Source organism: Telmatherina bonti, assembly GCF_933228915.1.
Source record: "Telmatherina bonti genome assembly, chromosome: 19".
In the NCBI taxonomy this organism is placed as follows: domain Eukaryota; kingdom Metazoa; phylum Chordata; class Actinopteri; order Atheriniformes; family Telmatherinidae; genus Telmatherina; species Telmatherina bonti.
The window spans coordinates 23,636,001-23,660,124 of record NC_136617.1 but is presented as its reverse complement, the minus strand read 5'-3'; the positions used below and the strand labels follow the sequence as shown (position 1 = coordinate 23,660,124).

Below are 24,124 nucleotides of genomic sequence, written 5' to 3'. Positions count from 1 at the left end.
GGGGGGGGGGACAAAAAAAAAAAAAAAAAAAAACCCTAAATGAAATTAAACTTACTAAACTTCGAAAGATCTGACCTAAACTCTTTCTGAGCTCTCGCCAACAAACAAAAGTTAGTCCAATGCCGACCAGTCTTCTCTCTAGCTCTTTCCTATTCTCTCTTTTCCTTGCCTTCTCCTATTGTGTCCTCTTGGGGTTTTTCTGCACCAGCCATAATTTGCCCTTAAAACACCCATGGTGTAAATTACCAGTTATTGCCGTGTGAAGTGTTGCCATAAAGCAAAGAGTGTTTCAAAGTGATGCCCTGGACCAAAAAGAAAGGGGGGGAAAAAATTGAATTGCTTTCTCAGCCATCAAGGGATGTCAAATTCCCATAAAATCTCTTCTCACAGCAGAGGAAATGTCCTTATTGACTAGTGTCCAACATAATTGAAGTGTGGCAGGACTGATTTGAATGAAACTGCATGGTGTTTTAGACGCAACAAAAATGAGCAATGTGATAATCACCAATCTCCTGCTACTAAAAGATGCAGTCACCTGTAGAGCAAGCCAGCGAAATACACACAAGTTCTTATGTCTTCAGAGAGATGGAAGAGAAACACCACAGTTTACTTTTTTTTTTTTTTTTCCTTTTATTCATTCAGAGGCATTTGACAAGTGGAGCCGTGTGTGAGAGGTGAAGGGGCACAAGCATGGTTGAACAGAGGGGCAGGTGGGGAGGGGATATCATGCTTAAGTCAGATGATTTTTTTTCTTTTTTTCCCATAAAACAGATCCAGTCCCTCACATCTGTGCCACACCAAAAGGATGTTTCATGTTACACAGCCAAGAAATGCTAACAGAAAAAAAAAAAGCGTTATCAAATCAGATAAAGTGTAGCATCAGTGAAAATAGGAAACAGGACTTATATCTTGAAATCCTACAAAATCAAATTGGGAAGAAAAAAAGGCAGGCCATTTATTAAACTGATTTTCTGTATCAGCTATTGAGAAGAAAAAAAAAAAAAAAAAAAAAAAAAAAAAAAAAGAAGTGATTTGACCCTTTTCACAAAAACCAAAGCAAGAAAGTTCAAATACATTTAAGCCACAACCAAAAACAGAAAGCAGAAAGTAGTAACCACTGAAGATTTCAATAAAGCCAAAAGGAGTATATATATATATATAAACACTTGCAAAAAGAAAAATCTCTTGATTCTCAATTCTAAATTAGTTCATGGTTTGTTTTAAGTTTGTAATTCTCATTTGGGAGATGTGTAAAAGTGGGGAGTGGGGGTTGAGTGGGAGGGGGGGGGGGGGGGGGGGGGGGGGGGGGGTGGTTAAATTCTAAAATAGGATGCCTCTACTTCAAATATGTATCTAAAGAGGTAGATCAAAAAACAAACTGGAAGAGGAGAGGGGGTTGTGAGGAGGGTAGGTTGGCAGGAAAGACTCAACTGGGAGATGTCCAGGGATAATCTTAAGTATCGCTTGTGCCCCTCAGTTAAGCACGGTGTAAGGAAGGCGCGCCCAGGTAGAGAAGTGTTCTGAGGTATCGGCGCGCTGGCGCTCAGTGGGGGTGGGGCAAGGTGCCTCGTGCCACAACAACCCCCCACCCCCTCAGCAGAGGTAGACGGCGTTCTACTGTGGAAGCATGGATACACTAGCACTTTTACCACAATCAACATATTTACATTCGGCATGGAAACAATAATCTGTATTTAAGTTTTGGATTCCTTTCTTATCTTTCTCCATAAGTCAGGGTTCCACTTTTTTGTATCTTTTCTGGCTAGTTTTCCCAGTTCAAACAAAATGATGGTTAACACTTGTCCTACTGAGAATTTCAAAATTTCCTAAAGCACCCAAAAATATATAAAAGTATATATTGCATCTGTCAGTATGACTCCCCCTACCCTCATCTCATGCAGTAAATAACATTGACTTAATGGTTGAGCTACAAACAAAAAAAAAAAAAAAAAAAAAAAAAAAAAAAAAAGCCACTCTGCTCCAGAATAGCCTGCTCTATGAAAATAAAAACAGATTTGAGCATTGAGTGTAATAAGATAACATCCAGAAAGTGGCAGATGACTTGGAAAAGGGGGGAAAAAAAAAAAAAGAAAAAATTCTGTGCCTACAAAAGCTACGGGGAGGACCCTTCGCATTCAGTGCTGGAGCACCCCGGTCAGAAGGTGTAAAAGGAAATTTTGACAAGTACCATTACCTTAATGTTAACTACCCCCTGCCCACCAAAAAAAAATTAGAAAAAAAAAAAAGGCATTGCTGCAAGTATGTACGGTTGGCATCTTTTGCATTTCTTAAAGTTGTTTCCTACTATTTTTTTTTTTTTTTTAAATTTTTAAATTTTTTTTTTTTTTTTTATTCCTTCAAAAAGATGATGGACCCTCAGGGGAAAAACTGAGGCAATTTTCTCAATAAGTCTGTCAGCCGCCAGCTGACTGGTGCCAACTCTTGCTCCAGGGCTGCTATGTACAAATAGACTTTATGTACAGGGTCATCTCAAGTCACACATACAAATGTACAATGCCACCTCAAGCACCAGAGTTAAAGGCAAGGTCAGTTGGCAGCTGACCAAATTTCAATTTTTCTTAAAAAAATAAAAATGTTCAAAAGACCATCAGCTTTATAAAGTATACAAAATACCACAAAAGTAAAATTAAAACAAAAAAAACTTCTCATATATATAATCATTTTTTCTCTCTTGAGGTACTAGATCCTGAGGTAGTTAAGTAAAATGCATATTTAATTGTTTGTCTGGGCAGCAGCAGTTCGGCACCATTTCCCTAAGTGTCATTTTGCTGCGCTCTCTAAATTATATATCTATTATTTATATGTGTATATATATTTATTTATAGTCATCTATTTATATAGGTCTATCTATAAAATGCATCCAAATTTTCTCTTTTTTTTTTTAAAAATGCCACTATCATTACAAGGCCAGGACTCTTATTCCACCTTAGCAGGGGTCCTGTCCTAAAACAAGAATCTTTTGCTTAAAGACGACCCATCCAACTACAGCCAACCCTCCCCATCCTCCAGGGAAAAAACACACACAAAAAAAAAAAAAAAACAACCTTTGTCAGTCCAATTAGGACCAAGCAATGCCTTTTCCTTTTCATAGAAACCTCACAAGAAAGCTTTTACCAATTTAACACTAAAAAAAAAAGGAAAAATTTAAATCTGAAGTCAACCAAAACATCTCATGTTTGACGAATCACACCAAAGGGTGATAGGAGGGGAGGACTCTTACTTCTTCTGTGTGTCTAGTGTAAAAAGAGAAAATAAAAACACCCGTGGGGGGAGGAGCACAGTCAAGGGGGTGCGTACATGTGAGGGCAGGTGACGTTGGGAGCCCTCAGAGGTACATTCTCACAGGAGATCCAGAGATGTGAAGTGGGTGGAGCTTCAGAGGCTTAGGTCCTTTTTTGCCACACTTGAACGTCCATCAAGTAAGTCAAAGAGGGGTGGATGTTTGATTTGGTTTTGATAACCTCCAACTCCTGAGATGAGCATTAGAACCCACTGTCATCTTACCCCCTGGACTCTGCTCTGTCTGTCCATCTGTCAAGCCTTCTGACAGATTCAGTCACCATTCCTCCAGATCCGCTGGACCTTTACTTCCTGCGGGGCAATGGCGGTTGGGCTCCAGGTGCAGGTTTAAGCTGTTGCTGTTGCTGCCTCCTCACCTGGGCCAGAATCTCCTGAATCTTCCTCTGGGCCAACTAAATGACACAATAAAAGGCAGCGATCAGACCACCGGAAGAACGAATCATGTCAGTTTTTAGAAGGATCCCATTACATTTCTTTTAGCAGGTCTCCGTCAGCTCTTGAGTGACAATACTATACTAATACTATAAATCAAGGGTGTGAAACTTCAGTCAGTATTCAGCAGGGTTTTTCTTCTGCAGTAGCACACCTGATTTAAATCAAATGGACTCAACAGCTTCTTGTCAACCTTTTCATTCATTCATTTCTATCAGGTGTGTTGGAGCATGTAGACAACCTGCAGGATACTGGCCCTCGAAGATTGTAGTTTGACACCTGTGCTATAAACAGATTTTCAGATTGAACTGAGCCATAAACCAACCTACATAAGGTACTGGACATTGGTATTAAAAATGGTCATATGTCACTGTGGTAAAAGACAGGGTCTTGTATGAACGTTCAATGTGAGACAGCAATTCCAGTTGTGTGCTTCAGGGAAACTACAATCTTCCTGAAATTATGTCAGTTTGTACTTTAGATGACCCACCTGACATGCAAAGAAGTGTCCACTGATCTTTACTATGACTTGGTCATTCTCATCTGGTGTCTGGTCCCTGGGCACCACCACTTCTGCACAAGTCAGATTCTGCAGCTCGTTTACCTGTAATAAGGTTATTTAATATGGGAGCAAAATCTTGCTTAGATTTCTCAGTTATTTTATGAGTGCTCACCGTTTTTCCACCCTTCCCAATGACACGCCCAGCGGCGAAGGAGGGAACCTTGATGTGAGCCTCCAGCTTCACCTCTTCTTTGGGTCCAAAGAAATTCTCCTCTTTCAGCTTGCCGAAGATACGACACTGAGCCTGCAACCGGAACAAGGTTCAGGTACAGATTACTTTGATGCATTTACAAAACAGAATTAATTCACATCATTTCAGCTCCTAAGGTGATCAATCTAAAAGACACACTGATGAAAGAGTTGTGAATGTTCAGCACCTTAAACTGAGCCTCAGGTGGACCAACAATGATGACCATTCTCTGCTTGGCATCCATTCCTTCTGCAGGGGCAATCTGAAACAGGGACAAGATTAATAAACAGCAGCCATTACTTATGCTTCCAGTTCCTATAAAGTGAATATGGGAAGACAGTCAGCATCATCATGGCATCTCAGTTTCACTGCCTGTCAGTAACGCACCTTGATAGAGGCTCCAGCAAAGTGTGACAGCTGTTTGATGTGTTGACCCTGTTTTCCAATGATGGCTCCCACTGCAAGTGCAGGAATGAACAGGTGAACCGTCTCCGACTCGGGCTGTCCCTGCTGGGTACAAACACCTCAGTAATACGGTGACCAGGTGTGGGTCAAAGGCAGCAACGGCAGAACATATACACAGCTCCAGCAAATGCAGATAGTAAAGCAGAAGCTTCAGGAGTGCGAATCTGAGCGTATACCAGCCCTTCTTGACAAATAAACATCCACTGAATTTCCTTATAGGTTAATCTAACAATCCTTAAATTAGTGTAAAGGCAAAAAAAAAAAACCCCAAAACAAACCCTTCCACATGCAAAAGATTAGTAACTAATATCAAAATCAGGTGGATCGTAGTATCTCAATAGGACAGTCAAGCTCATAATCACTGAAAATTTCATTTTCAATAATGCAAAGATGCAGCAGAGTTTTGGAAAGTCTGGCCAACTCGACCTTCGGAAGTTGCACTCTATTCTCTGCCAACATTTACTGCAATGGATAACTGGGCTCAAGCCAAAGGGAAAAAAAACCTGTGGAAGAGTTTGATACAAACAAGTTTTACTTTTGTGAATGTATAGATGCACAGTCCTTCAAACAGCTAACTCTGAGCCCTGGGAACTGATACTGTATGGCAGGGGAGGGCTACTCCGGTCCTTAAAGGGTGCAGTCCTTCAGATATCAGATGTTTCCTTGCTGCAACAAACCTGACACCTATCTGATTTAATTAGATTTATTCAAATGCTGAAGTGAAACTCTGCACAAGTTAGGCATTTACCCATTGATTTGAGTCAGTGTGAAGCAGCAGGGAACCTCCCAAAACTTGCATGACTGCAGTCCTCACTTGAGTTGCCCACCCCTGCTGTATGCTCAGACACTGTTAATACAAGCCAGGAAAGCCAAATGCCAGCAAACAGCGAGTTTCAAAAGAAACAGGATTAAGTACCAGCGACGCAGCCCCCAGGAACAAAAAGACATCGACTCTGGCAACGTTTTCACATGGTGATCAGTACTTTAACCACTTTGTTTTTTACCTAGTGTACTTAATCGTTAAGGGGTTCACCTTACTTAAACTAATGATCTCTTTCTGGTGTCAAAGCAAAAACGAAAAATCACAATGCCAAGAGAGCGTCATTTTAAGCTGTTCCATGTACTGAGCACATCCTCCATGTTGCAGCGGGCAGCTAAAAGAGCTAAATGTGCTGTTGTGAAGCACTATGAATATGTAAGGCGTTTCCTACTGTTAAAAATCAACTATGAATGCTTCATAAACAAGATACCTGACAACACAAACCAAAAGGGGGGGCAACAATACTCTGATTTCTGTTGAAGTGATGCCAATCTTGTCTAATGTTATGCATGATTTCTATTTGATGCAGTTACGTTCTTGGAAAGTGACTGTAGCAACGGATTTCGGTATCCATCAGCCACTGAGCAACACTGCAACGCTGCTGGGGAAACTTCACATAAATATTGCTTTGACAACATGACGGATGGCAAATGTAAACTTTGCTCACTGGATTAACCTAAAAGGGGAGTCCAAATTTTCTTAATCTGTGGCTGTCTGCCGTCTGGTAAAAGTATATGAAACGAGACGTTAGCATATGCCAGTAGGAATCCGGATGTCAATTACTTAAAAATGAGCTTTTACACGACAGTGAATGTAAGACGTTTTAAAGAGATACTATTAACAGTGCTATCACAGTATAATGGGTTCAAAAGCAGCTGAATGGTGAACAGCGTAGCACCTTTACAAGCCCTGAGAACAATTAATGGAAAAGTAGCAGACTACAACTGTTTCAACAAAACATAATAAAAATTTAACATTTTACACCACATTGATGCCACATCCATTTAAGGCTTAAAAATTTCCCATCCACCTGACTGAATGCATGAAAGTTAATTACTGGGCATCTGGAGGAAATATTGTAGCAAACCGCCTCCCTGATCCTGCAGCGAGCAGCCACAAGCCGTGCAAAGCACTTTTGAATGCATAACTTACAGCAAGGGGCTGGCTGCTCGCCGACAGCAAAGAGGCCCAAAACGGCCCCTCGCCCCCATAAGGACTGCACTAGAGGAAAAAGGAAACAAAACTGAGTTGCTCAAAACTGATCTCTATTGGGGCTTTAATGGCTTTCATTAGCCTGACCCAGGAGTGCAGCAAACAAAGTTAAGTCAGTCCTGGGGTTGTGTAGTGTATGATGAACGCCACCGTACAGCATGCAGGGGAGCCTGACACTTACTCCAAAAGATGCACAACCACCATGGGCTCCAGGAGGTGGGACATTTGACATGGAGGGACCCATTCCTGAGGCACCACTGGGAAACAAACCCAGCGCATTCAGATTCAAGCCTGGAATCAGGTTGGACTGGAGCTGAGGAGAAATGTCAACGTTTTTAATAAATGCATGCGTAATAAACTAAAAATCACTGATACTCTGCAGTTTTAAAAATATTTATCTTAGATACATCAAATTGATTTTTGGGATGAACTACTAAAGTAAAAAAAAATGTGTGCATTCACATGATGAAACAGGACAAGTGCGGCCATGACAGGTGGATATTTTGGTCATCCATATTACATATCATACCTTAAAGCACTTGCTAAAAAGGAAACAAAGTGCTGAAAATGCTTACATTCATAGCAGCCATGTCGCTTTCATAAGATTCCCTGATCTTCTTCATCACTTCCTCTTCAGCTCTTGAGCACGCTTCGATGGAGCCCTTTACTGTGATGGTCCGTTCTGGGTTGTACAGGGTGAGGTCTTGGAGACTGGACAGTAATGTCATGGAAACAGCGTTTGTTAAAAACAAAAAAAAATAAAAATGACAAGACTAAATACAATGAGTAAAATAAAAATGCAAACCCAAATGGCACTTTTATTAGTCGACTAGATAATCGAGAAGGTGAGCCATCATTTAGCTCTGTGTATTGAGAAGAAAAAAAAAAACCTTACGGTGAGATTGTGATCTTGGTCCCCGTGTCCTGCTCAATTTTTTTCAGGTTGCGTCCTTCCTTTCCTATTAACCTTCCTACAAAGTTGTTGTGTGCAAGGATCTTCAGTGGGATCTCTTCAGTGCTAAACAAGAAGGACAGCAAGTCAATTCTCAAATCTAAATACTAAACCACATAGATCTGTTATGCTAGTATCCATTTGCCTTCATGTTGTCAAGTATCATTATCCAATGATGCTCCCACAGCACAAACATGTAAGACTACAGAAAAAAAAAAAGACAACATTTTTAGTCCTCTTGAATCTCTGCACTTGAGATGTTTAGAGGCAAAATTATTCCTCGTTCAAGAGCCATCTCTGGTCTCATTTTTATCTGGCAGCAAGATATAAGGTTATTAAAAAAATAAAAACAGCTAAATTGAATGAAACTGAAGTGGAGCAAAGGCAATGGATGAACTCTTTGGTGCAGTTCTAAATCACTTTAAAGCAGAGCTATTCATTTCAGTTCGACGAGCTCCACAGACCTACAACTATTCAATGTATCCCTGCTTCAACACACCTAACACAGAGTCATGCTGCAGGAATTCATAGGCTGCTAAATCCATTTAGATTCAGGTGTGATGAAGCACAGATACACTGAATACCTGCAGGTCTGCAGCTCTTATGGAACCAAACAGAGTAGCCCTTGTTTAGTTTTAGAGCATGAGCCTCAGCTAAAGAAAAGGCTACCTCAGTGACTAGAAAGTCATTTAGAAGCAGTGTAGTAGCAGCTTTTGCATCCTCAAGATGTTCTACATTTCATGTTTGACTCGTTTGTATATGAAAGCCATTTGTTTTCAATTTCAGTCATATTTTTAGTCAATCATTTCAACCAAACAACTGCATGAACATGTTTGAATTTCTCACTGTGTTGAACACAGTGTAAAATGAGGAAAAATAAAATAAAGTAAGATCTGGTCCATTTTTAAAGGAATGGACCCTTCACCACTGTCAGGAGAGACAAAACTATAAAATCAAGTTGAAGTTTTTGTTCTGGTATGAACTCACAACTTTGTGTCGAGGGCTTCCTTCTGCATGATCTCCATGATGGTTCTGCAGGCTTTAGAACAACCTTCAGGGGTTGAGTGAATTGTGATTGGCTTTTCTGCAGCTCCTGCATTTTCCTTCCGATGGATATCAATCCTGGAGTAAAAGAAAGTTGCAATCCATTTTAAGCAATGTCTCACCAAACTAAGAGATGCTTTATACTTGCAATGTTCAGTTTAATTCCTGACCTCTGTGTACGTACTTTGAGTGGGTCTGTTTGGTGATGTTGCGGATAGTGGCACCCTCCTTGCCAATAATCGCACCTACAAACTGGGTTGGAACAAGCATGCGCAACGGGATGTCGGACTGCATTTTGGGCCGAGTACCCAAACCTGGGGAACCAGAACGAGGAGGCCCACGTGCATTAAAGCCTCTTCTTCCCCCTGCTGAAGGACCTTCTGTGGCAGCCGTCTCATCTGGGATATACGACACTTTCAAAGCATAGTTCTCCATCATCGATCCATTCAGCTTCTCCATTGCCCTGCAAAGAAAGTCAGTCTCTGCATAAAACGTTAAAAAAAGCAAAATTTTCATAATAAAAAAGCTTTACTTTGAATAAAATGTAGAGACTGAGTCCAAATTTTAAGGTGAAAGGAGCGTGTCACCTTCCAAGAAACAAGAGATGCACTCATGTGAAACCAGAACTTCCAATTAGTGCACACCTCTCTTGCTAGCCTCAGGAATTTGGTTAGGTCTTTTAGACATCTACAACTACTTTCGCCCAACACTGCACTATAACTCACGTACACCAGGGGGCACCAAATGGCCAATTTAACCCCCTCCACGACATTTGCCCAAACTACTCTCCCAATCCATAACATATCAAATTAAAATACACCAGTTTTTAGGGCAAGACTTTTTCTTTTCTCTAAAAATAAATAAAAATTTTAAATAAACCCAGAGGAAATTGTGTCCAGTACAGAACACTGGGAGGTAGAAGGCAAAATAAAAATATATAGAGCAAATCTACATGAATACACACCACAAAAAGACGTGTGTGCACACTTACATTCTGGCCTGGTCCTTAGCTGCATATCGAACGTTGACTACTGCGGTCTCTGTATCAGTGTTAACTGTGGGGACAAAACAGTCATGTACATTAAAAACATTGACACCTCGTATTATAATTTCAGACTACTTGGCATCTTTTATATTAATTTACCATACACAGAACTAACAATGCAGATATTCTAAATGCAATGAGCTTCCAACACCAATGTGTCTAAAATACATCTTAAGCAGGACTGTAGAGAAAGTTAAAACCATTTACCTTGTTCACAGCTCTCTACGGCACCATACTGAGCAAGCATACTGTCCAAAACCTTAAAAAGGACAAAGAAAAATCTTATTTTGTAGCTTTGACCTGAACCTGTAGATGAGCAGTAGCACTTTCACCAGAAAGAGCCAAGCTTGCTGCCAAGACACACCGGAGTTTATTGTTGCATAAGTCTGCAATATTCCTGTTAAAGCTTGGTCTACCAAGCGATGACTCTGCTGAGGGCACTTTGTTGTGCTCTTGTTATTTTTTATTTTCCAACTTTAATAGCAGCAAGACACTCATTTCCAACATGCTCCAACTATTTAAATACTAATGTCCAAAAAGTATCTGTCCACATTGTAAACAAAGCAACAAGTTGGCCAGTGGCCCCAAAGTGGAAAACAAGAGGAATTCAATTCACAGATGTGATCACATGTGGGCGAGAGGGGGAGCAGGGTTCTAAGCTAAGCCAGGATGTCTGACCATGCTCAGTTGAACCTGAGGCCACACCCCCAAGAGCTCAACCCTACTTTCTAACCAACAAGACTGTTCTCCCCCCCCCCTGCCCCTGCCCCCAACTCTCCAAAACCACCAACCAAGCAGCCTCCCGCCTCCCTGCCATCTCCACTCATCATTGGCTGCTCCTGCATTCTAACAAGTTCCCTCAAGCCAAGCCTTGCTGTCTGTGGCTGGCTTCCCTGCCTGTCCATCTACTCAACCCAGCCAATGGGAATCCAGGCCATTCAGGAAAGGGTGGGGTACATTCCAGCAGGAAGCAGCAGCTGGGGGGGGAGGGGTACGAGTTCATGCTACACATTCTGTGAATCAGTGCACATGGAGAGTGGGGGGGGGGGGGGGGGGGGGGGGGGGGGGGGGGGGTCCAGGCCCACCCACCCACAACAGCTTGTGAACACGCCACTACTCTTAACCACCATTCTCTTGTTGTAGAGCTACACACATGACCCGTTGTCTTATCTACCCGATAAGCTACGTCCAAGGCCTTCACAAGGAAGGATCTGACTTTGTTCTATTTCTCACTTCTCCTGACCCTTACCCCCTGGGGAGGGGTTCACCTTTTAAAGAAAATAAATAGCCGACTTGCTACATATTAAGAACATGGGTGGATATGGAGCTGCAGATGAGGGACGAGGCGAGCCCACCATGGCAAAACCAAGCTTGTCCGTAGCTACTTGAACAGTAAATGAATCCAGCTGAAATCTAAAGCATGCATTAACCTTAAGATTGTGGAATATCTCTGAACAATTGTGCAGTGCATTAAGACAAATTCTCATTTGATTCTCTGCATTTATGGGGCAGAAAATTAACTGAACACTGCAAGCACATGCTACCACGAAATCTGAAGGGGAAAAAAAAAACAAAAAAAAAAAACAAAAACACCACACAAGTGAAAGTCACAGAAAGGTGGAAGAAATTCCAGAAGCAAGTTTGGTCATTCCTAAAGATAATTAACTGCAATTTAGAGATATTTAAAGTTGAAAAGATAAATGCTGTTTGAATACACATGTCCCCAGCACATGTTCAAAATCAACATGGAACAGTGGATACTTAATACTGAAGAGTTTAATCAAACTTCTCCCATGCACAAAAAGAAAAACATGCTCCACATGGCAAACACATACCACTGCCCAACACAGTAGGTTCTCACTAAGTAAACAATGGCTGTGAAATCTGATCATGCTACAAGCTCGACGTTACTGTGGATATACAATAGATGACAATGAGCTTTTCATGCGTCAACCCTTAAAATATCAAAATAGGTGTACTTTTAGACTTAAAAGCCTCAGTTTGCCCACTTCAAGAAATTTTGAAAAACTTTAAATGAGCTTGTGCAACTACTGACACTTTGACATAATGAAAAATCAAAATGTGGTTTTGTGAAGCGTCCCAAAAGGGGAAGAAAAAAAAAAAAACCCCAAAAAAAAAACGTTTAAAAAAAAAAAAAAAAAAAAGGTTTATTTTTGCCTAAAATGCCAAGACTAGCTTTGTGGGTTAAAATAATCACTGGAAGAGTTGTGCATTTTCCTTAAGATAACTTTTCTCAATGTCAGACTAAGCTCAAAGCCTTCTGATTAATGAACATGTAAAAATTAGACCTTGTACACATCAACAACAGCAATAATTTATCAGGTTTATAACAAGAAAACTAGGCACTATTACAAGGATCTTTATATGTCACCACACTGAATCAAAGCTGCTAATTAAAAATCTGAAACTCCACGAGTATTGCAGGGGACAAAATTAAATTGACAATAAAACAATTTTTAAAAAATAAAAAGTGATCACTTTAGATGCCAGGGAAACACTTATGTAACTGCTTTAAAAATTAACCATTTTCCACTTTCACTATAGGCATAAAAAAGTTCATTTTTCCAAAATAATAAAACAAAAATTACACCAGTCTGCAACACTGGCTTGGTACTGTGCAATAACCAGACCTCTTGTTGCAATGTTACATGACCCATCACATCATACACATTTAAATAGTTAATTTACTTAATTCCTCCTCATATAAAAGTATTTAAGTTTGCCATATACTACAAGCAGTAACACAAACCAAACATCCTTGTATTTTATCTGTCATAAGTTAACCAAAACATGTAGGACTGTAATCCCACAAATACTTCCATTCCCTTGGGTATTTTGCCAACACCATCAGACTCTGCTGCGATTTATTCACATTCACCACTTATCGCGTTATCAAACTTTTTGTTAACAAACTGAAAAATATTTGAAGTCCTACAGTTTTCAAATACTCTTGTTCAATAGCAATTTCTGATCCACCAATTTCAGGCAATCATCCCCATCTATTAACACAAGCAGCAGCTCTGATCAAATTCATTTTCCACTACATGCTCAAGAAATGCTAGCTAAATAAATAAATAAATAAATAAATAAATAAATAAATAAATAAATAAATAGGAGCTGCTAGGTGACTCCAGAGACTCCCATATGAAGTCCAGTCAGGCTGTCCCATGGTGCCCCGCCCTGGAAACAGTTAGCATCCTGTTAGCACTCACCTCCCACTGCATATGAGGCGGGATGTTCCTGATCTGCAGCTTACAGCTCCTGAAGACAAAGGAAGAGTGGGGAAGGAAAATGATGGAGGATAGATGTGGGAGAAAATATGTTAAAAAATTTATATAAAATAAGAAATTAAATTAATTTAAGTTTATAAATAAAGCCATACACTCTGGGGGAAAAAAAAAAAAAAAAAAAAAAAAAAAAAAAAACACTCAAGCCAGTGAAGTAGAAGATCTCAGTTATATTTCCAGCTCAGGTGAACAGGGATAAGATCAGATTTTACAGACGCAGCTAAACTGTAGGCGTGTAAAATCTGAACATTAAAATTAAAGAAAAATGTTTTGTTCCCCTCCCCATCCACCAAATAAAGCATGTGCCCTCCAACACAAAACCATGAAGCTCTGGCCGCTGCAAGGCTCAGGCCAACTCTTTTCAGCCTAAATAGACACTTATCTAGGAGCAGCCAGCTGTTGTAGCTAAATTTTAAAGGAAAGGGAGGGGGGTGTGCACAAGCCTACAGAAACCAGCAGGAATCTGCTAGCAGAGACACTAAAGGCTACTCAAAATCGCGTGCTTGTTCATAGGGAGCATGCATACAGCTGAAGCAAGTGGAGACTAGCAGTTACAATGGTACTGTTGTACTCTGTCACCAGAAACAAGTACAGAAATCCCCAATTCATTTCTTTAGCATTAGGGTTCCCAGTTTCATTGGTTTTGTGTACAACAGGAGCATACTGGCTATGTGTGCAGGTCATACAGACAATGGAACTTGTGGATCAATGAGTCAGAGTTTCATAAGTGTCCGTCTGCATGTGGTGACTGGCTTTAAAAAAAAAAAAAAAAAAGTGAGAAAAGTGCATGCTACTCCAAAGTCCACAGCCTGTTAGAGCACAGATCTAGAGGAACAAAATGTACATATGGATAGAAGCTTGAGCATACACACATAAGGGGTCAAACCTTGGCCCCAAAGCATTTCCATTATCAGCATGAAACTCATGAAACCTATGAAGTATGCACTTAATTCAAAGTTGTGTGCAGCCATTTTTTGTGTGTGTGTGTGTGAATTCAGTTTAATATTTTTAAAAAGGGTTATACTGCTTATATCCCTTTTTCAATATTTAGCCATTGACGTAGATGTTCAAAATCAATTTGTACAAAACGTCTTCCTGCTAATGGCTGCCTAATTTCCACTTTGAAATAAAATCATATGGAGGGGATTTATAACTATTTTCCCATGCACTAGGAAAAAATTATCTACAGAATATTTCACACAGTAAAGAGTTTGTGTGCAACAAGGCTTGAAAAAAAGTGTGAAATTCTTGTTTTGATGCTATAACTACCATTGTGCTAACAGTAGCTCTGAGTGGCTACTATGACATTAAAAAACTACTAAATTGGTCAAATTGTAAAGAAAATTCCAAAACAGGAATTTCAACCCTTTCCGGCCCACAGTGCTATTCCTGGCTGATCTAGCCCCCTTCTCCAGGCTTATTCTGTATGTTCTGCATTGCGGTGGGAAAGCCATGCGAAATGTGTGAATGCACAAAGTACTTCCAGTCGGATTAACCTATAGCTCCACACACAGATACACACAAGAAGTCGGCCTGGGTATGTGGTGTGGTGGGGGTTGTGGGTGGTATACATTCCTCGCCACAGCCTTTGATTTTGGGAGGAGTGTATGTGTGCATGGGGTGTGGTATAGCGGGTGTGGGGGGGGGGAGACCTGTTTCAAGCAAGGGTAACAAGGGCCTTCTCTGCCCGGTGGGGGTGGGGCCCTGTTGTCATGGACACATACAAGTCCACTGACAGGAACATGTAGAGCAGAGTTAAAAGCAGGAGAAGGGAAGGAGGAGAGGCCCAGGAGTGACTGGGGTTGGCTTGTCAGGTGAGGGCCAGGAGGAGGCCATGTTCCTTATTTACTTTCAAAATTGACCAACATCTTAGATATTTGCCCCTTTCTCAGTCACCCAGGTGAGATATATGGGACTTCACAGCAGTAATCAGAGAAAGTCATATGCAAGTATGCACATGCATCCATAAAAATCACAGTATTCAGTAGTCAACTAGCATGAACAACACCTGTGTTTATCGCCATTTTTCCAGCATCCACCCTTAGTGTAGCACTCAACGCCCATCCACAGCTACTGGGTATTCACCATGACAGAACTCAAGCTGACTTCCACTGTCCATTTCTGGACTTACCTGCCCAGTGCCCACTGTGCACGCAAGAACATAATTAACTTGAGGATGAAATTGAGTTATGCTGACATCCCTTACATTTTCTGCAAATCCCAATTTGGTTTCCATTATAAAATTTTTTACAATACACTTCTTCAGAGGGGCAAGTTAAGAAAGCTTTGCCTGCAGTACGAGTAAACAAGGAGCCACATTGTGACACCAACTTCCTCGCCCAGATGACCTTTTTTGCATGCAAGGGGGGGGGGGGGGGGGGGGGGGGGGGGGTTCCTGGTGACCCCAAGACAAAAAAATTCTTATAAGACTCAGGAGAAATTTCACCACACAATCCTTACAGAACAAGGATGTCAATCTAAACTGTCTGCTCTTGCTTTTCAGGGAGATAAATTAAGTCAAAACTTTAACCAGAACAACTTAATGTCTATTGAAGAGGGAAAAAAAACAAAAAAAAACCAAACAAAAAAAAAACACATTACATACACACACACACACACACACACACACCTTTGAAAGTTTGGCTTACACAGATGCCTTTGTGCCATTTTCTCTCCGTGATACAAATGTACTTGAGATGCCCCCCTTGAATTTACTCTACATGAAAAATAATTTGAATATATTTATGCAGTGTACATAATGACCATGAAGATGCTTTAGTTCACCATTTGACAAAAATGTATGGTCTAGCTACATTTCAGAAAAAAATACATTAAAAAAAAAAACTAAATGTCAAGATAATTGTCAAATATTGTGGTAGATTTCGCAGTTTGGTTTAAGCACAATGAGTTTAGTGCATTTGTGTCAAAGAATACAAACATATTTAAAAAGTCACAACTATACGTTAATTTTTTTATTTAACTGTTTGCTGCCGTACCTATTTTACTTCAATATCAGGCCAAACTCAAACTCGTTATTCGACCACATGGCCCGGGGTGTTTTTAAAAAAAGTTGAACAGCATGCACTGCAACACGTCACTCACAGTCCTTTCTTCATGAACCCAATGTGGCCACCTCATCTTCATTCCAGCATGTTTTAGCACTTCCTCTTCCTGATGAGTTCGAAGGTTAAGCCATGGTGATTGGCCAAGCCCCCAACAGAAATTTACAGGGATGTGATGAAAAAAAAATGGGGCACCAGCGTAGGCTATACATCTATATATAGATATATGCATGTGTGAGCGTCGTCTGTACGTTACGCTTCCCATTGACTCCTGCGTTTATGTTCCATGTTGTACAAAAAGCACATTTTGCTTTTTTTTTTTTTTTGCTTTTTTTTTTTTCTCCCCCCCACCCCCCTTCCTCCTCCAAGTATGGCTGAAACTCGAGCCTGTTGCTGCCATAGACAACAGGACGGGCTGCACTAAATTGAAGAAATGCCACTAATTTGTCGTGAGAAACACGGAAGAAGGTGATGAGATTTAAGGCCAAACTTCATATTGAGCTCACCTAGTTTATACATGCACGCTACAATAAAACTCCACGAGCTGCCACGTGAAGCTTGTGTAACAGTCCAAGATCTTAAAAAGAAAAAAAACTAAATGCTACGTCTTTGCGTCCAGGCTCTTTCTGAAAGGTTAAAAATATATATATATTTTTAAATCCACAAATTTAATAGCCATCGTCTTTCGCCATGACTTGCATTTTAAATGCTTCTTATTTTACGTCAAATTCCAGTAAATTATACCAAACGTCAATACAAGGCATTTAACACGTGTTTCCCAAAAATATTACCGTCCACTTGTAATGAATGGTATTGAGTTTAGCTCAAATAAAAGATAAATATGAGAAAATTGCGTGACCACACCATGCACACTTTAAAACAAAACTCCCAGCTATTTTACGCCCACAGCTTACATTACGTTTAGCCCACAAATGTTTTATTTTACATTATTTGGGAAGTACCCAAGAGGCAACCTACTAGAACTAGTTAGGAGGGGGGGTGCAACTAGAACAGCAATGGTTTTCGTGACTTGGGCCCCAAAACTCCCATTCCACTCGCATTTGTGAGTCCATCTCATGCAACAGCAGCACAATGTGCTGAGAAGGGCGGAAGCATTGGGCATGCAGGGAGAATGACGGACAGATCCTTCTCAAATGGACGACTCCACAAGGCCTGTACGCCTCAAGTCTAGCCTGCATTCACTCTTAACACACTTCTGCCTGCACACTCCGGTTTTTACTAGCCATGGCAGCTTTGAGTTCAAGTGCTGGACGCTTTACGTATGCTTAAAAACAATGGTGGATGTGCAAATGCGATTTGTGCAAGCATGTGCTAAGTGAACCCAAATGCACAACGGTTTTAGGAGCACTCCTCAGTAATGGCGAGAGGAGGGCGTACAGTAAACTACCATACACCCCCTTAATGCAACTCAAAACCATTCAGGGAGAATATGCCATTTAACTAAACAAAATTCCGAATTGACGATGCTGCTCGAACACACCTTTTGTTTTTATTATATATAAATATAGAAAAATAAAAAATTAAGGCTTTGTCGAAAATGGCTACAGTGAAGCAAGGAGGGAAAAAAAAACAAAAACAAAAAAAAAAAAAACCATACACACATACACACACACTAGAACTCCTACGAGTTGAACCAAGACTAGTTAATAAAACCTGACCTACCTTTGGCGTTTAGGAACCGAGTGCTCCACTTCAAGAACTTTCCCGTGAAGTTCAACTTTACCTAAGTAAAAAAAAAAAAACAAAAAAAAAAAAAAAAAACCTACTTAATTTTTTAAGCCACATGACCCTTCACATAAGCCTAATGTTTTGTTACTGTACTTGAGGTTGGAATTTACTGCATATTTTATTTATGGGTTCTAAAAATCCCAAAACGGCAAATGTAGAAACGCTTATTTTGCATTTTAGCATTAATTGTTCAAAGTGTATGAGCACGAGGACACAGCAGAGCTTGACATGAGCCCAGTTCGTAAAATAAGGAGTTCAGGTAAATTAATACGTGTTCCGTACAAACAGGCTTCACTTGAATAAAATGACAACCCATGAATCGAGGTGAATAATACACAAAAGCAAATTCGTGGTGTGGCTCACTTGGTTGGCCTACATTTGACCAACACAATTAAACCACCTGGTGTGTCAGCATGGACGAAATGGCTTCACAATGTAGCAAGCTTTCGCTACTAGAGACGGTCTATAGTTTAAAACCTGGAGAGGTGTACAAGTTCAGAAGGACATCGGTCAAAAGACAGCATCAAAACACAGCTTAAAATCGTGCCAAAGTGAGCCCATGATCAGGTTCACTTCACGGTGTCCACAACCCTGCTGCTTATGCACCCTACTGCCCTTAAACAGCACAAACAGTAAAGCTTTGGGATCCCCATGATTGTGTTTACTCGACCATTTTATCAGCTACACACAGTGAAATTACAAGGGCAGAATTTCACTCCAACCAAAGGGAAGCCATTTATCTGAGCCCACAGTGTCAAAAGGCCAAGTAAAGGTTGTGTGAGAGAAACGCTTGGATACACCCCCACCCTACAAGACTACATGCATTTCTCTCGGGGGAGGGGGGCTGAAGTAAAAGGCAATCTTGACAATTGTAGCAGTTCGTGTGTGATTTAAATTCCACTTTTCCCTCTTTTGAAACAAGTGTGGTTAAAATGTGCTCACCTGAAAGAACATCGATGGCCCTCATTGCAGCCTTCTCGTCAGGGCAATCCACAAACGCATAGCCAGTTTTGACAAGAAAAGGACCACTGTGCGGAATCTTCCACTGCTCAAAGATAGTTTCGAAGTCCTCTTCGCTCGTCTCTGCGCTCACGTTGCCTATGTATAGCTTATTCATGTTCCACGCCGAAAAGGGACAATCTTTACGCTGAGGGGGGAAGAGTTACTTGCTCTCACGGATATGCAGTGTTTGGAGTAGCCCAAATCGCCTTTACTACTACGGAGTGACTGTGGCGTGCTTCCCGGTCGTTCAAGCCACAGATAGATTTAAACTGGCAGTCTCACAGTGCGTTTGCGCTCCCTCGCCCCTCTTGTCTCTGTCGCGCAATAAATAAATGCTCAATTATTAATCTCGTGTCTCCGAACGATGGCGGGCTGGGTGAAAAGGAGGAGAAACTACTTTGTGTCTTCCTCCAAACCCCTTTGGCAAAGAGACAGAGAATGTCACACACGGTAAGGCTGGCGCCCGCCTCTAAGTCTAGAGCCCAGAATAAGAAGAAGAAAGGGGTGGGAAAAAAAATCCTCTGCTATTCCGGCTTTTTTGAATGAGCCACGTGTTCAAACTACAAATCAGCCCACACGTGAGGAATCCCAATTGCTCAATTAAGTGTTTGGAATTGGGGAAAATTGCACGGAGAATCTGGGGTGGGGACACCAAAGGGGAGTGAAGCAAAAAAAAAGAAGGGGATGAGTGGATTGGTGTTTGGGGGGGAAAAAACCTGGCGAGCTATGTGCGTAAAGGGATTCCGTGAGAAACTAGTGTATCTTTACTAGAAGCACATTCGTGTGCCTTTTCTCTGCAAAGCCTCGCTTCTCATTGGTTGGCTGAGGAATAGTAAAACGGCAGTGCGCTCACGCACGCCCATAACAGGGAGACGCTGATACTGCGGGGGCTTGTGCGCACGGCTGTGTTAAGTGCGCTGTACTACTGATGACACAGCTCAAGCAAAAGGGGTGGAGTCATTCATAAATGATGTTAAATTATATTTCTAAATTGCATATTTTTTTATATTTAATTTAAAGCATCTTGTCTATATAGGGAGGCCCTGCGCCGCTCCATTGGCCCTCACGCAATGTGGTAATGACACGTACTACTATCCACATGACGGCATCCATCTTCTCCAACAAGCGTGAAGCCATGTCCTCTCTGATCCACAGCTCAAAGTCCAACAGCAGGCCCCATTTACCAGTGGTCACACAAAAAATAATATTTGAGGGGTCTATTGGAGCTACGTAGACACTTTCGGACAGTTTGAGCCATTTCTTAATATATTTCAGCCTTTTGGGGCACGAGGAAGGCATGTGGAGCGAATACACATGGCGAGTTCCCTCTGCTATAGGCTACCTCTCTGGCATGGATTTGAATTTACTGAAAGAGGGAGGGGTCTCCAACACCATTGTGCCCCTTGCGCTCTATCTACAACACAGAACTAATTAAATCACGTGTAGGATAGGCTACGTGTTTTAAAACATTACACGACAGTCATTCGTATCTTTTGGAAATCACAAGCAAGGGTGGATGCTTTACGTCTAGATCACCCTGCACCCACAATATAATGTCCAAAACATATAGAAACGAGAATCCACAGACCTACCTGTTGGTTGCGAGAAGTCGATACTGTGACAAAGCGAAAATCGAGCATGTTTCCAATGAAGCCCATAATGAACACACACACACACACACACACACACACACACACACACACACACTGGTCATTGTCGGGAGGGGGGCAGCGAAGTACAAAAACACATTTTCTGTCAAGTTCAGTTAAATGAAAATAAAGCCCACGTAGAAACCATCTCTCTATAGATCAATGCAATAAATACTCTGCAAGGTAACTGTAACCGCTGTGTGTGTGTGTGTGTGTGTGTGATCTTTAAAGCATTGCATCTAGCAACAGTGCTTTTGATATTTTGTGAACTATTCTTGGTGCAGGCAAACAAGGCCAGAATATTAACATGACAAAATGTAAATATCAATTCTCAGCTGGTGGTATGAATCAAAAGATGCACAACTGTAGCTTATTTAAATGAGAACAACCAGTGTCCCTTAAAAACAGATCAGAGAGAAACTCTGCCTTATCACTGCAACATTTGCATAAGTTGTTTTAGATTTGTATGCTAACTGACAATACACTGTATCCCTCTGAATTAAGGATTTTCCTTAACTAAATTTAGAGAAACAGTTTGGTGAAATTATAGCGTGCTACTGGTGTGTTACCAGTGTGATGTGTGACTTTAAAAGGTACATGATAAATGGCAATACTAATAACTTAAAGGCTATATGCTTAGTGGAAACTTATCAACCAGGAGGTAAGGTTAAGTACTTACACAACAGTACTGACTTTGACCTACTGTCTTCTGTGCTAAATATCTTTTTATTGCAGAGAGTAGCCCATTAAAGCTTCTGCTGTATCACTTTGAAAATTTGGGGTAAAGTGTTGGAAAAGTTATTTTAATTACTTCCTATTGCCCACAGCATTGCAGCTGTCAGTGCTAATAGCTTTGAAATAAGATGATAATGCAGTGTCCCCGCAGTGTCTCTAATGAATTGACCTAGGTGTGCATGCTCATGTAAAACCAGGTTACAAAGGGAGTGTTGGTTTAGTTGGCCCTTCAGACTGGGGCCATGGTTGTCTCATGGCTGTGGGTTTACTCCTCTGCTGCTGTCCAAACACACCGAGCACTCTGATTGGTAGAGCAGCCTGGCCAATCAGAAGGCGGCAGACCCGCTCCGTACTACCTCTGCTGGCTCGGCCTCAGCGCGCGCATTCATTGGCTCTTCGGCTCGGCAATTCTATATGAATCAGCGCGCCAATTACGCGTTTCTCCCCGTGTTTCCTCTGCTCGGCTTAGTCGTAAAGCATAAAGATATAACGAAACACGAATCCATGGCCAAATCTGATGCGCTTTCACCAACGGTTTTCGGCTTTCAGGAAGTTTATGCTCAGTTTACATTTATGGAAAATACATATCGCCCACATAGGTTAACCTAACAGAGAATAAAATGTAGTCATTAAAACAGCTTCCAGAACAACTTCATACAAACTTTTGACAGTTTTATAATTGTTTTCAAAGTTTCATGCTCTGAAAAGTTTCATAACTTTCTAACCAAAGGGTGAAATGTTTAGTCATTTATGGGGCGTGAGATCTTTTCGTTGGCCTAGTTAGGCTCATACAATTTTTTATACGTTGATTTATTTAGCTTCAATTATTTTAACTTTAAATGAAATAACGAAGTGCACGGTGGAGCCTGTTGAAGGGTCTCTAAACAGACTGTGCTTATTGTGAAGCTGCTGGACGTATAGAGGCAGCAGCCATGTGAGTTCTCGCCTGGCTTTGTCGGTTTAAATGAACTGATGCATGGCTGCAGCCTGTCTCTCTGTGTGTGAGTGTGTGGCTGCAGGCTCTGCAGGAGGAGTAGTGAATGTATCGCTGAGGAATGTACAGAAAATCTCCCCGCCCCCAGTTTCAGGACTCCTCGCTATGGACAAATTCCATAGGGGGCAAACTGACATATCGTTTCAGACTAGACTACATCCTATGTGGGGAGATTTGTGCGGTTAGTAGCAGGACAAAGGGTGACATAAATCGATCTGGTTAAACACAGTCTTGGATATTTCTTGAAGGAAAGACCAAGAAAAGAAAGGGGAGGTAGATAATTTAGGTATAACGCAGTTTATAGCCCAACTTTAAGCTGCTATTGGCCTCACTCCAAGATATAGTCTACGCCGCCAAGCGCAAGGCTCTTTCAGAAACCTCATTAGGCTACAGTGAATCCAAGGATTCTTGTTTTCCGGTGAGATTGCGTTTTTTTTTTTTAACTTGTTGTTAGGTGTTTCAAATCTTTGATAATGTTTTCTCTCTAGTATAGTTTTAACTATAAAAAGCAGTGACTGACCGCTCTGGACAGTCAGGGTTACTTAGCTGAACGCCATGTTGTGGAGAACCTTACTGTAACATTAACTGATGCAAGCAATCTCGCCTTAATGTAACTATTTTTATCCAGACATGTGTTTTTCTGTCTCCTGAAAGTGCTTTCATGCAGGCTCCAGAAAGACATGAGAAAAAAAAGACAGGGAGAAAAAAAAAGGAAAGAGTGGATATGTTTTCTCCTCAGACTCCTCTGTGGGATGACACCCTTCATCTCTTTAGAAAATGGCGGTGTGTGCCCCCTCCAAACACATGCCAGGGAAAATATTTTGTATAGGAGTAAACAATGAGTTAATTCTTGCTGGCAAAAGAAGAAATAAAAAGTAGAAGGGTAAAAATATCTAAGGTAATTCTTCGAGAATAAAGGAAGATTTGAGTAAATAGTGTTTTTTTCCTTTACTGATAACTTTTCTGCCATGTAAACAAAATTAATCTTGGAAGTCAACGTAAAAAAGTTTATTTAAAGCAGATAAATAGCCACTGAATATATTCTTTCAATGTGGGGATATTTTAAATGTATTAATTGATCATATGTTTTGTTGGAAATACCTCAAAAAGCCTTTAATAGCAGCTCAAAACTATTACGATCATACTGTTTGGTTCCAATTGTTTATGACTTCCCTTTTAATTAAATATTTACCTAATAGCTTGTAATCTGCAGAATTTCCGACCACACTTCATTTCCTACGCAGAATGGCGCGTAAAGAAACCATTAGAAATTTTGGATTGATCCTAGTTTTCAGTATCCCAACACAACTTCAGCTCGTTGTAATAAACATGCTGATTTGTGTATTTTATCTAATATTAAAATGAGTCAATATTTGCTCTTTTTAGTCATTTTTGTTCATATTTGCACAATCCGGGCAGGCTGCAGAGAAGTTTAATGGAAGTGTGTTTTCACGTAGTCACATGGATGTTTGCTTGGTCACATTGCAGCTACACTGGCCATGCTGGAGTGTGTAGCTTTGTTCCTGTGTTACATGAAAAAACGTCCCCTCTGGTTGCTGCTGTTGTTGTTCACTGATTTCAG

General features: G+C 40.8%; 1 protein-coding gene across 6 annotated transcripts; it reads right to left on the bottom strand.

The window, feature by feature from the left end:
- Positions 1-3,201: 3,201 nt before the first annotated feature.
- igf2bp3 (insulin-like growth factor 2 mRNA binding protein 3) lies at positions 3,202-19,457 on the bottom strand. 6 transcript variants are annotated; one of them, XM_079258985.1, is made up of 16 exons: positions 19,105-19,457; positions 18,097-18,157; positions 13,277-13,325; positions 10,251-10,302; positions 9,990-10,053; positions 9,183-9,461; positions 8,942-9,076; positions 7,898-8,020; positions 7,578-7,713; positions 7,184-7,315; positions 6,943-7,011; positions 4,893-5,015; positions 4,693-4,767; positions 4,428-4,559; positions 4,244-4,357; positions 3,202-3,713 (listed from the first exon to the last, which is right to left on the bottom strand). In XM_079258985.1, exons 1-16 carry the CDS (start codon positions 19,277-19,279, stop codon positions 3,606-3,608), a joined length of 1,827 nt encoding a protein of 608 aa, XP_079115111.1. In that variant the 5' UTR covers positions 19,280-19,457; the 3' UTR covers positions 3,202-3,605. The 6 variants fall into 6 exon arrangements, with proteins under 6 accessions (XP_079115111.1, XP_079115112.1, XP_079115113.1 ...); XM_079258986.1 differs by having other exon boundaries at positions 4,893-5,012; XM_079258987.1 differs by having other exon boundaries at positions 4,893-5,009.
- Between the last annotated feature and the right edge of the window lie 4,667 nt (positions 19,458-24,124).

Coding starts and splice junctions, on each gene's coding strand:
- igf2bp3 (XM_079258985.1), bottom strand. CDS start 19,279: ATGAATAAGCTATACATAGGCAACGTGAGCGCAGAGACGAGCGAAGAG. Junction 4,560..4,692: donor CACCTGAGGCTCAGTTTAAG/GTGCTGAACATT, acceptor TTCCGGTTGCAG/GCTCAGTGTCGTATCTTCGG. Junction 4,358..4,427: donor TTGGGAAGGGTGGAAAAACG/GTGAGCACTCAT, acceptor ACCTTATTACAG/GTAAACGAGCTGCAGAATCT.